We start from the raw sequence: 14,505 nt of genomic DNA, 5'->3' as shown, positions 1-14,505 counted from the left end.
GTTTGGGACTTTAACAACAGGAAAGCAATGGGAAGCAAGGCAATCGTCAGGAGGAAAGATGAAACAGGATAGTGTGGACCCAGCCCTTCAGCTCTGGCTCACACAGAGTTTGCTTTTCACACTGTTCCTGTTATTTTGGTTTGTTTTCAAAACATGGGTCAAACAATCTGTACCCAGAAGCAGCAGCAGCGCAGCAGGAAATGTTATTAAAAATGAGTTTGTTAGTGAGCATGATGTGTGGAAGAAGTCTTTGGGAGCTTTGGCTGCCAAATAAAGACTTTATTGTTGTCATTCCTCCTTTCCCAAGCTCCCTCCCTCTCTTTTCCCCTCCCTTCCTCCTCTCGTCCCTCCCTACAATCTGCCTGTACCTCCCCCTAACATAACCTCCCCACCCCAATAGGATCTGGTAGATGAAAAGTCAAGCAAACACAAGCACACTAGCACCACTGGGAGATCAGAACTTCTAGCTGGCTCTCTGCTGCCACAGCTCCACCGAAGGGTGGGGGAGGAAGAGGAGGAGGGAGCCTTGCCGGGGACTAACCCAGAGCTGAGAGCAGAGGCAGGTGTATGCAGGTAAGCCCAGTGGGGAGATGCACAGGAAGTATCATCCCTCCAGCAAGTGTTGTCCTGCTCTGTCCAGCCTCGGTGGTTGACCTAGTCTCTGTCTCTTTCTTCCTTCCAACCTTCCCACCTTTGTCTTCTTTCAAACGAGTTCAAATTAGTCTTCCTCACTGCTTCTGCACCCTGTTTCTCTTCCTTCTCTTCATCATGCTCTGCCTACATATTTGCTGGCTGCAAAATTTAACTTTCTTGGTACAGATGTTTGTTCTAGTAAAGAGTTTTACAGAGTGTAATACAACACTTTTATAGATTGGGTACTTCCATAGAAACTGGAATCAAGAACCCATTTCTCTGCACTTTTCATATATTGTCACTTACTGTCACAGGCACACACACGTTACACAGTCTTTCATTATACAAAACACACATAAATATACACACACACAAAAGCTTCTTCCCACTCACCTGAATTTTCTGACTTCATGCAACATGCAGAGCTAGACACCCCCACACACTTTGTCTTGTCTCTCATGCTCTCACACACCTCGCTAGCCATAAGAGCAAAAAGAAAGTACGTCTTCCCACTGAAATGGCAGAGCCAAAGAAAATCATGTGTGCTTAGTTTAGGCAGAGCAGGGAGGACATGAACAAGAGCAGGACTTGGAAGGACTTCTTCATTCTTTAGAACTTAATTGGGTAGGAGGGAGAAACAGTCACTTTCCAGCCTGCACAGTATCTTCCCAGTAGCTCTGAATTTCTGTCTCACTGGTCCAAACCACTATCTTCAGAGAGAAAGAAAAGAAAGAATCCAGCTTCCAAGCTTTGGAGGTCCTAATCTCCAGCTCAGGCAGTGTTCGTTTGCTTTTTGGCAGGCAGTCAGAAAAGATTCCTCTTTAAAGCCATTTCAAAATTATCCCAGGTTGCCAAGGAATCCTTGTGGCAGAGAAAAAAAATAAGGAGTCTCTTAATGAGTCAGGCAGGGGAAAACTGGAGGAGTAACTGAGTGGGGCTTGCTTCCAAATAGTATAACCTTTGTCCATGTCAAAAGGAGACAGTGCTGTCCCAAGGCAGGCTGGGTTGAGCTAGACCAGGGCCCCCAAATATGGGTGATCTTCACAATCACTTGGGGGCAGGGGAGGAGGAAATAAGGATGCTTACTAAAAATACAGAAGTCTGGATCCCTTGCTCCAGACCTACTGAATAGAGACCCAGGGATCTGTTATGACTTTAATACAGAAGGTCAGCCATGACTTGAGAACCTAAATCAGCGGCCTGCGGGAGACTCTTCAGTGTTGGGACTGAAGAGCCCAGAGCTCCTGGCAGTGCTAGCTGGGCAGAACAGCTATGTTTCCTGAACAAGGACTGTCTGATGGAATAGTTCTGGGATGTCCCAAACGGGAGTTGGTGCTGAGGGAACAGGAAAGATCTCCTGTGAGTTCTCTCCCTCCATCCTCCTTGCCAGCACTTACAGCCCTATTGCAGGGTAACATCCTAAGAAGAAAGTTCCCCCAAGATAGGTCCAAAAGGCTTTTGTTTCCCCTCACCTGCTAATCTGCCTGCCTTGAGCCCCCTGAAGCACTGTGCTGGGCTTCTCCCCATCTCTTCCACATCTCTACTCCTGCCCAATAGCTATCTGTTCTGACGGCCTCACACAGAAGATGGGCTGGACACTGAGCTCCGCCCAGTGGGCAGCCCCATTATTGGCATGCGAGGGAAGCATTTTTAGGCTGGAAGGTACAAAAAAGCCAGTTATGAAAGGTTGGGAGGGAAAGTCATGGGTCATAATGGGACTTGTGGCCATCTCTGAGTTTTCCCTCACCAGTTCCTCCTCACCTGCCACAGAAAGGCTTGAAGGCAGGGGCAGGGGGTGGCAGAGAATGAATTGGAGGGCAGAGTGAGCAGTTGCAGGTGGCTGGGGGTCTATGGTCTCCAAGTAGTTGGTTCTGGTACCCCAGTGTGGTCTCACAGGCCACAAGTGAGAAGAAGTTGCTCTGTGTGAAAGGAGAAGGGCAACCCATGAGCAAGGATCCCCACCATCTGGTGGAAGGCTGAACCACCCTCCAGCCAATCTGGAGGAAAAGAGACCCTGTTACTCTGAAATAATGTCAACAATAGCTTAAGACTCAGTGAGCACTCACTTTACATACATTTACTCATTTAACCCTCAAATCAATATAAGAAAGTATTAATGTATTCATTTTACAGATGAGGGAGCTGAAGCTTACTTGAGGTAAAAGATTTGCCCAAGAGCATCCAGTGAAGAAGCTAGAGTTGCGAGTTTAGGACCCAGATGTATAAGCACCTAGGGCATCAGACAGATTCTTTTAGAGATGGAGGCAGGAAGAAGGGGATGGTGAGGTGAGGAGGAGAGCCATCTTACCCTTGTTCCTTCCCCAGCCCCCCTAATGGAAAACTTGCTCTTCTACACTAGTGGCCTAAGGCCAGAAAAACTTCACTCTGTTTATACTTTTCCTTGCGGTATACACTGGGGAGACAGATGGTCTCTCCACCATAGTGTTATATTTAGTTTTAGCACTTTTTGATCTGCAGCCCATTTTAAAGTTACTTATCACACTTGCTTCTGACAACAACTGGGTAAGGAATACAGGAGTAGGGACCATTTCTTATCCCCCTTTTACAGGTAAGGAAACAGGCTGAGAGCAAGTTTGTGTCACTAGGTAGTGGTGGATGGGCTGAGAACTCTACTCCCCTGTCTAGTTTGCACCATGAAGCTCTCCTCATCCTCCCCAGTCAGGTCCACCTTTATACTGATTTCACCCCCAAGCAGCTGCATCAGAGGTGTGTTGAATTCATCACATGCCCATATCAGCTCTGTTGTTATCTCAGGACCACACGAGTCCCACTTACAGACCTTGAAAGGGTCTCAGGCAGCCTACATGGGTCTGCCTTGCTTTTCTGCTAGCCATTGGGCAGAGACTGTCTCATTCTCCTGCCTTCCAGCTCCATTCTGGGCTTCAGGAAGAGATGTAGGGGACAGGATGGTTTTCAGAAGTCTGAGTTTAGAACAGAAAGTCAAGAATAGAGAAAGAGGGTCATGCCAACGACCATGGGTGTGGCTCTGGGGCAGGGGGCAGCCCCATTTTCCAGGATCACTGGCTGTATTAAGCCATGGGGAGATAGGGGTAACAATGAGACAGGGAATCTGACAAGAAAGAAAAATGCCAATAAATCATATGGAGTAATCCCTTAATCTGAGGAAACATACCCAAACCTACTCCCAGACAACCCCAATTCCCAATTCTCCATACAAAGCCAATTAGCCTTAAACTGTCTCCCAGTGACTTGACAAACTCACATGGACCTCAACCCAGCCCTGCCCTGAACCTAGACATTGCACCAGCCCTGGGTATTCAAATTTTAAATGAATGAATTTATGAACTAGATAGAGATGGGGGCTGGCTCACTCTAAAATAAGAGTCTCTCTAGAGAATCTATTCTTTTATCAAAGCAATGAATAAGCTAACCCCTGCCATTTGTAGAGAGTGCATGTTGTGATATGCCTTTATGTGCATGATCTCATTTGATCCTCACACAGAGGAGGAGCCTGAGGCCTGGGGTGGAGGGGCACAGCCAGGATTCAAGCCCAGATCTCCAATACTGGAATTGAAATTTGAATTTCAAACTCTCTTAGGAAATATTCTAGAGGGAGAGATTGAAATTTCAGTTGGGTAAAGCAATTGACCATAGTCTCTCCTCATGAAGCAGCAGCCTTTAGAGAGACAGCATTAGCAAACAGGGGTGCAGTGATTGAGCAGTGAGCACAGCCAGCAAAAAGTTTGGAGGTGGGGAGGTGTGCTTTCAAAAGCATAAGAAATTTAAACATTATACACAATTGTGACTCACCCCAGAGAGCTTATGATTGAATAGAAATTTCTGGAAGGCAGAAACATAAGAACGTGTGACATTGGGTTTTTGAGGAGGAGAGCTATGACTCCTGATGGAGTTTGGGGACTTCCAGTCTGTCACACAGATACTGGTTTCAGGGATTAGGACATTACAGAGCATTGCCAGAGCTGGGCTGTCAGGACCTCCCCCTGGACAGCCACGCTCCAGCAGGAAGAGGCGTTGCCCAAGGAGAAAAGGCTTAGAAATGAATGTTATTTTCTCAAGAAAGAAGCATGGGCGTACACACACACACACACACACACACACACACACACACACACACACACACAGAATGGTTCAGCCACAGGCTAAGAGAAAGGGAATCAGCAGATCCAGCTTCTCCATGGCACAGGCCCATGGACCTTTTCTAAGGAGCCTCCCATCTGCTCTGGGGAAGCTTGGCCAGCCCCCAGAGGCTTGGTATGCAAAAGGATCAGGACTGGCCAGCAGGTCAGAGAAGTCCCTGAAGGGTCTGGGAGGGCAATGAAGATGAGGAAGCCCTCTGCTCATTTCTGACAAAAGAAGAGGGAAGCTGGCCAGCCAGATAGAGCCATGACTGACCTGTGACTCTATCACTCCTGACAATGAAGACCAGGGCTGCAGAAACACTCCCACACAAAGGCCTGAGTCACTGTGCTTCATGAAGTGGGCTTTTGCTGGAAGCTCTGGAAAAATTTCCCCTGCTTCAGGGCCCAACACCTGGCAGATGATTTTGATGACAGAGGGCATGCCAGGAAATAGGGAGCCCTAGCCAGTACTGGGGTGCCTCTTTGGGGCAGAGCTTGCTTGTTTCAGGCTTCCGAGTGATAAGAAAATAAATGAATGCCAAAACAAAATATTTAGGGTCACAAAAAGTGGGGCTTTTAAAAATGTTTGTTTTGCCTTGGCTGGTGTGGCTCAGTGGATTTAGCACCAGATTGTGAACCAAAGGGTTGCAGGTTTGATTCCCAGTCTGGGCACATGCCTGTGTTGCCAGTTAGGTCCCCAGTAGGGGGTGCACAAGAGGCAACCACACACTGATGTTTCTTTCCCTCTCTTTCTCCCTCCCTTCCCCTCTCTCTAAAAATAAATAAATAAAATCGTTGGGGGGGGGGACCAGTTTCTGTTTAAGGAAAGAAGAGATTTGCTGGGACAAAAGAAGTATATATATATATATATTTGTTTTTAGCATACTAATGCTTTAACTGCCTTCTTAAAATTTATATGCAAAATGATGGTGTTAATTTCAAGAAAATTACAAGGCTCCTAAAATATTAGTTCATAGTTCATCAAGTTGTATTGGTCTGGCCACAAGATTCCAAGTGTAGTTTTACAATGAATGACTTAACTTTTCCATCCTTTCAGTATATTCCTGGGACTATTATATAGCCTCAACTATAGATAAAGCCAAGAATTTAAATGCAAGTTCCTTTGTGACAAAAGGCCTGAGGAAAATGCCCTTCCTGGACCCCTTTGAGGAGGCCTGCCTGAGAAAAGACCAATTTAGAAGGAGCTAGAAAGGCAACGGAGGCTACAGGCAATCTCTTCCCTCCCTCCTCCTAGTATGTCTGTCTGCCTGCTTTCCATCTCTCCCTTCCTCTCTCCTTTACTCTTTCCTTTCCATACTCAGTGTACTATATACAAGGGCTTACACATGCACACAGAACTCATGCAAACATGAGTTTGCTTGTGTGTATGGTACAGGAGGTGTAGACAGGCTGGGAGTCAAGGGCGTTTTTGTGAAAAGTGTGGAATACTCCCTCCTACCCTCCACAATTGAGCTCTGCCTTCTCTCCTGTTTCTTTTCATATTCAGCTCTCCTGAGAACCTAACCCAGGACTAAGCAGCCGATGAGGGGATTCTGTAGTCTTCCTTTGAGCAAAGCCACAAGAAGCCAGCACTGAGTCAGTGGCTCACACAGGGAGGAGTCTAAGTTGATGTGGCCTCAAAGGAAAGAGACTGAGCAGCCTACAACAGAGGCAGTGATCACAGGGTCTAGATACAGCTGGGGACACATTCCAGCCCCATCTATCTCAGAGAACCCCAAGAAGTCTGTATCCCCAGTGCATCCTAGATCCCAAAAGGGGGACAGGTAGACACCACAGTCCTGAAGAAGCAACAAGAAGGGCCAGTGGAAACAATGTGGGAATGACGACCCTACCTGGAGACCAGAGAGGGTGTCAGAAAGATGGGGACCCTGGGGAGAGGATGGTACATGAAACCTCTTCCCCAGACCCTTCCCAGCCAGGCAAGGGGGGAGCCTGTGAGAGCTGGCACTTTGTGTCTGCAACCCTGGGTCTATTGATATTTCCCCAGCTTAATTCAATTTAAACCACATGGCTCTATCTGAAGGGTCACCACAGCCAATGGGAGGGCAACTTCAAAACATCCTTCAGCAACCTATTCCACTATGTTTCTGAGGCTAGCAGGAAGTTCTTCTTGATATCTCAACACCACCAACTCCAGTGGATATGTGAGCAGTGATACTGGGTCACAAGGAGTGAAAGTGGTTTCCCTCCAGCTTTCCATCCTCCCCTGTTTACTTTCCCAGAATCCTCCACACCAAAGGAAAATTCTTGGTGTGTATCCTGCTGGTAGAAATCAGTGTTTGCTGAGCTGAGTTCAGTGGGTGAGGGGCAAGCAGGGGGACACACACTGATCTGTAGCACTTCCTTCCTTTCCAAGATCTTTACGAACACCGCCCTGGAAGGCAGGAGACCTGGGCTCTTGTCCTGGGTCTGCTGTAAATGGCTTCCTGGCCTTGGTAAACTATTTCTTCCCTCCAGGGCTCAAACTGTATAAACAGTACTGTCTGGGCTTCATTGGTGGATTTCAAACCAGTTTATAGCAATGCAACTTTATTTTTCAAACAAATGTTTTGATTAAACCCCAGTGTGTATGTGTGCACATGTGCGTGTGTGTGTATCAGACTAAAAAAACACAGAGATAGCCCTGGCTGGTGTAGCTCAGTGAATTGAGTGCGGGCCTGTGAAGCAAAGGGTCGCTGGTTTGATTCCCAGTCAGGGCACATTGCCTGGGTTGCAGGTCAGGTCCCCAGTGGGGGACACATGAGAGGCAACCATGCATTGATGTTTCTCTCCCTCTCTTTCTCCTTCCTGTCTCCTCTCTCTAAAAATAAATAAATATTTAAAAAAAAAAACAGAGCTGCTCAGGTTGTCACAGGAGTGAGTTGGGGGTGCCCCAGGGCCATCCCCTTGGTCTCCTTCCTTCAGAGGAGCTCCATAGAAATGGGGGCACAGTTTCAGAACCACCGAGCTGTGGGATCTCTAAGGACACTTCCAGATTTTAACCCCAGGACTCTATTGTTCATATACCTAACATGCTTCCTATAAGGAAAGCAATGATTTTTATCATACTGAAAATGGGGAGACTGAGGGCTAGACAGCAAGCTACAGAACTCCCGATTCACAGCCCACTGTGCCTTCTGCCAGGATGGCTCATGCTCTCCAGAGCAAGTGAAACACATCGAGTGGCTAGGCCTCTGGGCAGGGAATCCAGGCTCTTGAGCCCTCATTACTTTCTCATCTGCTAGATGCAGGCAAACAAGGAAATGCTTCCACAGTTCCTCCCACAGCTCACCTGGAGCCCATCCTGGCCAACTTTAACTACAAAGACATGGCCTTCTAAACACTGAGGCCCAGTAGGCTAATAACCTCTATTCTCTCCCTGCAGGCACATCATCTGGATCATGAGGCCATCCCTCTTCTTGATCCTCCCACTTCTCTTCATCTTGGCCTCAGTGACCCAAGGCCAGCCAACAAGACGACCAAGACCCAGGCCCAGGCCCAGACCTAGGCCCAGGCCCACTCCCAGCTTTCCTCAGCCCCGTGAGCCACTGGAGCCTACAGACCTGCCTCCGCCCCTCCCACCAGGCCCTCCATCTATCTTTCCTGACTGTCCCCGGGAATGCTACTGCCCGCATGATTTCCCATCTGCCCTCTACTGTGATAGCCGCAACCTTAGAAAAGTCCCCATCATCCCATCCCGAATCCATTACCTCTATCTCCAGAACAATTTCATAACTGAGCTCCCAGTAGAGTCCTTCAAGAATGCCTCAGGCCTGAGATGGGTCAACCTGGACAACAACCGAATTCGAAAGGTAGACCAGAAGGTGCTGGACCAACTGCCCAGCCTGGCATTCCTCTACATGGAAAAGAACCAGCTGGAAGAGGTGCCCTCTGCCCTCCCCCCAAACTTGGAGCAACTGAGGCTAAGCCAGAACAAGATCTCCAAGATCCCTCCTGGTGTCTTCAGCAGGTTGGAGCACCTACTGCTCCTGGATCTCCAACACAACAAGCTAAATGATGAAGTCCTCAGGCCAGACACCTTCAAGGGCCTCAAGAGCCTCATGCAGCTCAACTTGGCCCACAACACCCTGAGAAAGATGCCACCCAAGGTCCCCACAGCCATTCACCAGCTCTACCTGGACAGCAACAGAATAGAGTCGATCCCTAATGGATACTTCAAGTCCTTTCCCAACCTGGCCTTCATTCGCCTTAACTATAACAAGCTCTCTGACCGGGGGCTCCCCAAGAACTCCTTTAACATCTCCAACCTGCTTGTGCTCCACCTGTCACACAACAAGATCAGCAATGTGCCTGCCATTAGCAACAAACTGGAGCACCTATACCTCAACAACAACAGCATTGAGAGTGAGTGGGGTATGCGGGGCCAGACCCCAGGGAGGGAGGCTGGGGACTTACCAGCTCAGCCCTTTCTCAGGAGCCTCAGGGTAGGGGTGTGCAAAAAGCACCCTGTTTGGCACTGTACTTCAAATCTTGGCCTTACCACTTGCTTATCTGTATGACCTTGAACAGATATCTGACCTCTCTGAGGAGTTCCCTCATCTGTAAAGTGAGAGTGGTGAAATACCTCGTATAAAGTCAATATGAGGACTTAATCATTTAATATGATATAGTGCCCAGAATACCATGCTTGGAAAGTACTCCCTTCTCTTTCTCCCCTCTTCTCATCAGCCCCTGATTCTTTGCCCTCTAGATCTATAGGTAGGGTAGACATGGAATATAGTCCTGGACATTCTCCTAGAAGCATAACAGTGACATTTAAATGCCCACTCTGAAATGTCTTGGGCCTGTCTGCTGCAGAATCTGGCAGTTGTGAAATGCAGCATCCCCCATCTCTGCCCCTCAGCTTTGAAGCATCTGTAAAAGGTATACACAGAGAGCCAGCTATACAGTGGCAAGCAAAATAGGATAATAATAATAATACAATAATTAATAAATAAATAATAATACAAAAATCAACTGTTTCACAAATTCACAACTGTAAACTTACTTTTGCTCACCCCTATGTATTCCAGGTATACAACTGTCAGCATGACAACATTGATATGTGGGTGCTTTCTGAATCTATCTGGAAAGCTGGAATATTTAGTTATAGAAGACAGTACACTTAAGGCAGAATTTGCCTAAACTGCATTTACAGGGTCCTGGGCTATGAGATATCAATTGCAGCCCAAAAGAAGAGGATAGATGTAGCAATTTTACTTCCATCAAAAATGCCAGCTCTGAACATCAGCAGAAAGATTTAAAAACAAAAGAGAGAATATTACCTGGTCCTTGAACAAAATAAGGCTATCCCCACATAAGGAATGCAGCAGCTGCAGGGATGAAGGGGACCAAGAAAAAGAGAAGCTCCCCTATGACAATAATAGAAATCCTTAGTTTCCCAGCCAAAGGATGAGAGGAAGATTGTTGAGTTTCTACATTCTTGAAACAAGTGTCAGGAGAACAGGCTCGTTCACTCATCTGGGATAATTATACAGAGTCATAGAGCACTTTTAAAAATCTGGGGAGAAACAAATTCAGGAAAAGGAAAAACTGTCTAATTTTACCCTGCAGGGAGTAAAGTGAGGCAACGCACTACCCCCTAGGATTCATTATAGGCCAAAAATATAGACAGAAAGGCTGCCTAATATATGCCTAATATATGGTAGGTTTCTTTCTGGTTGTGGAAGAACAGGCTGCTAGGGGACAGCCGGACTCCTGAGGGTGAAGTCAGAAAAACCACACTCACACTCACCATGTCACAGATCTGGGGACTGAACATCAGTGTGGTCAGATGACAGTCCAAAGTGACAAAAGCTGCAAGAAAATCCATCCTTGTCAGGGCTTTTTTTGCAACTCCAATGGTAAAGAGAGAAGAACAATGTCCCTAAGGATAATAAATGAGGCAAGACTTAGGGAGAATAAAAATTCACTTAGAAGATGATACATCTGATGTCATCTAACAAGAGGTGAAGGAGAAAATGAAACCTCATTTTCCTTTGAAAGCCTAGAATCAGTAATCACATCAGAATCAATAGGTTCAGCTTGTCCCTATGGCCTTGTGTCCTCCGTAGACCACCTTTTCTCTTCCTGTCATCCCTCTTTCAGTTAATGTGACCATCTTCTGTCCTCCCATATGCCTCACATCCAGGTGACAAGAAATTCTCACATCTACCTACCAGTTTCAATTCTCACCTCACCCCACTCTTTCTCCACACTATGGCTAGATTCACCATTCTGCAGTATAAAACTCTTCATAGACCCCTTCCAAATTTTACACACCAGGATGCTATAGTTCATACATTTTGTCACCCTTCTCAAAATGACAGTCTTGCTCAATATCATTTCTCAGACTGAAGATCAAATCCCCACTCCTTAGTGAAGTATTTGAAAATTAACCATAAGTTTTGGCTACAACTTAATGTTACAGCTCACTCTCACTACTCCATCACACTGGGCTGTTTACTACTCCCAGATTCTTCCATGACCTTTCTGTCCTTCACAACTCTATTCAAATAAGTTCCTTCATCAGAACCCCTCCCTCTTATGTCTCCTCCTGCTATAATCCTACCTAATTTTGAAGGTTTAGCTCAAAGTTTACTTCCTCCATGACTCCTCAGAGTAAATTTCCAAAAACAATTGTAGATCAAGTCCAGCTTAATTTTACTATGAATAAACCAGGCCTGCAGGTAAAGGTGAACTCATCCATGGTCACACATTCCTAAAGTCAGCCAGTTCCAGCCAGAACTCTAGAGTCCTCACTCTCTGTTGTCCACCTTCTCCTTCCTCACCTGTGCCTGCACACACCCCCTCTGTCCTGATTGCCCACCTCCTCTCCTGCTCACTTCTCCCCTTCTTTCTCCATAGAGATCAATGGAACTCAGATTTGCCCCAACAACCTGGTCACCTTCCATGACTTCTCCTCGGATCTGGAGAATGTGCCACACCTCCGCTACCTGAGGCTGGATGGGAACTACCTGAAGCCACCCATCCCGCTGGACCTCATGATGTGCTTCCGCCTGCTGCAGTCTGTGGTCATCTAGGTCTTGCTCTGCCCTGGGTCTCTTCTGACCACATTTGAATGCTGGTGGCCCAGGCACCTGAGCTCCCCATTTGTTTTCTCTATCCTCCTGTCTTTCTCCCAGCTTTGCCTTTCTTATCCAACCTTGCTGAAGTAGGACAGGCCACATATTGCTGCACCTGCAGCTTCTAGGGAAAGACTTCCCAGGCCTGGGTTGGGTCCACCCAGCCTAAAGACACCCACTGTATACCCAAACTTCTGACCCCAGAAGCACAGATGTCTGCCTAAAGATTTAATAGTCCCTTCTCTCCTCACCTTCCCCTGTCACTCCTGGGTGAATCTGGACCTGGACTGACATCTGGACCTCAGTCCTGGTGAACCAGGAAAATGGCCAGGGGTGGCCAGGAGGTGAGGCTCACAAAGTCCTGCACAAGACTCCTTTGTGGGCAACTCTGACCTCACAGGGCCAAAAAACTCAGGCTTTGTTGGCCAAGGATGATCCGTCTTGCAAAACTGCTGCTCCACCACTTGTTTGCTGGCACCAGACATCACACTGGCTCTCTGCCAGCTTGTGTTCTCAAAAAGAAAGTGCAAGGACATGGACAGGGAGGGCAGAGGGTCAGCATTCCCACAAGGACCTGCATCTGGCCTACTCTCCATAGGGGGAAGCTAAGGCCCTCTTTCTCCAGGGTGAACATAGCTCACACTCTTCTAAATGGGCCCCTGTGGTCCAAGAGGGAAAGCAGGGAGAAATAGTCCAGGAGAAGAATGACTCAGATTCTAAGAATTGGCCAGCGGGGGAGGGGTGGGAGTCAGAGCCCTGGAATGGGCCAGTGAGGTTGCAAATGGGTCCTGCAGCCCCCTTGGCCACTCTGAACAAGAGGCCTGGTGCCTGGGGAACACAATGTCCACTGTGGAGGGTGCAGAGTCACCAACCCCACCCTGACATCTGTTCTCTATCAACATGGATGGCCTAACCCTTTCCACCCGCAGAGAAATTTCTGAGAAACCTGCAAGAAGGGGTGGGGCACCTGGAAATTTCCCAGAAGCCTCTTCCTTGTGTTCAAATTAGCCTCCTCTCTAAGACAGACACATCAGTGACACCTGGTGGCTGGTGCAGGTCACAGATGGCTCCTCCCCTTCATCTCTCTGGGGGTAAGTTTCAAGTTTAAGAGTTCCAACTTGAAGAGCCAGGAGCCATGTGCATGATCTCTCCCTCTCTCCTCTGGGGTCTAAAGGGCACAGAGCTACAGTGGCCCTAAGGTGGGACTTGAGAGTGGCTCATTCCATCATGTGTGAGCACCAGTGGGAACCTTAGGGACCAGCAGAGAATGTGGTCTCTTCCCCTTCACTCTCTGAACTTGTGGTGCATTCTGCTCTCAGCTCCCATACTCTGTAAACCCCTCTAAGTCCCCTCTAGCACTCATGTTCCATTCTGTGGCTCTGCCCTTTAGACCTTGTTCTAATGCAAGACAAGTCCTAAATATTATCCACTTTCCTTGCAGTTATTTATTCCCTGTATGGATGTCCCTCCCTCAGCCTTCCCACCCTCCCTGTCTGACCCAGGTGAAGCTTGGCTGACCTCCAAGGGAGCCTGGGTCCCAAAATCTCACCTGCATCTTCCCCTGACCTGCCTCTAAGGGATGCTGCTCCTCTACAGTCCTTGAGTGTATATGTTGGTGGGGTGGGGTGGATGTTCTAGAAATGAGTAGTACATAGTTGCCCACCCTCAAGATGGGTTGAGCAAAAGTACAGAGATTTTTAAGAAACTGTACTAAGCTAGACCCCTAACTTCAAAAAGTTTCCATTATACTCATTCTCAATTTCTCTTTTTCTAATTCACAGAAAACAGAGCCCATTCAATCCTAGCCTCCTTCACTATGCTCCTATAAACTGCCTCATTCTTCTGACCTACAGCTGGTTTCTCCAAGGCTCCTGCTTAAAGTCAATATAGTATTGTGGCTATAGGCAACCTGGTGCTCTGGCCTGGATAAACCCCCTTCTGCGCCTTATTCACCTCTTTCAACCTCAGCTGCTCTGACGAGGCCCTGGGGGAACACAGCTCCATGGCTCAGTGGAGGGGGGTCATCCCCCTGCTTCTGCAAACCCCAACTAGTTTGTTTCAGCAACAACACAATCACCATCATCCCATAACACCATCTAGAATAAATGCTCCCTCCATCACTTTCTGCAGCTGTAAGCCAGAGAGGATTGAGTTAAACTGATTACAGCAAACCCTGTCCCCCACTGCACTCCCACACACATACACAATGTGCTGATTTCCCTTGGATTTCAGGAAGCCTCTCCTCCACACACAACTGTATCTCCCAGTGCTGTTGGTATCTACATATACAGGTGTGTAAGTAGGAGTATATGTGTACTCTGTTCATATAGCTGTTTTGGAAGACCACATTAACTTTGTGACACAACTTTTGCATTCCAACATGCTTCACAGCAGAAGAAATAAAGTAATATCAAAAACATCCTGCTTGAACTTGACAATGTGAGCAGGTCAAGAATAACACCTTAAAGTCATTCTGGCTCCCACTCCTCCTTCCTCCACTTTCCCCTTGCTCTGAGAAGAGGGGTAGAGGAGGGGTCTTCTTCTTAAGAAACTCTAAGTAAACAATTCCAAAGTGTTTTCTTGGTGAATTTCTCCAAAACACAACTTTCATGAAAAATTACGCCTAAAATCAGATCAGAAATCTGACAGCTACATTTGAAGCCCAA

General features: G+C 47.3%; 1 protein-coding gene across 1 annotated transcript; it reads left to right on the top strand.

Annotated features, from left to right (window-relative positions):
- The first annotated feature begins 417 nt into the window (after positions 1-417).
- On the top strand, positions 418-14,258 carry PRELP (proline and arginine rich end leucine rich repeat protein). Its single transcript, XM_037153174.2, has 3 exons — positions 418-573; positions 8,140-9,119; positions 11,622-14,258. Exons 2-3 carry the CDS (start codon positions 8,156-8,158, stop codon positions 11,795-11,797), a joined length of 1,140 nt encoding a protein of 379 aa, XP_037009069.2. The 5' UTR covers positions 418-573; positions 8,140-8,155; the 3' UTR covers positions 11,798-14,258.
- The last annotated feature ends 247 nt before the right edge of the window (positions 14,259-14,505 follow it).

This window comes from Artibeus jamaicensis, unplaced genomic scaffold, assembly GCF_021234435.1.
Source record: "Artibeus jamaicensis isolate MK-2021 breed Jamaican fruit bat unplaced genomic scaffold, CSHL_Jam_final contig_475, whole genome shotgun sequence".
NCBI lineage: Eukaryota > Metazoa > Chordata > Mammalia > Chiroptera > Phyllostomidae > Artibeus > Artibeus jamaicensis.
This window is presented reverse-complemented; position numbering and strand designations above follow the sequence as displayed.

Excerpts from the sequence above, each read along its gene's own strand:
- PRELP (XM_037153174.2), top strand. The coding sequence starts at position 8,156 with ATGAGGCCATCCCTCTTCTTGATCCTCCCACTTCTCTTCATCTTGGCC. Across the intron at positions 9,120-11,621 it reads CAACAACAACAGCATTGAGA|AGATCAATGGAACTCAGATT; the intron begins GTGAGTGGGGTA and ends CTTTCTCCATAG.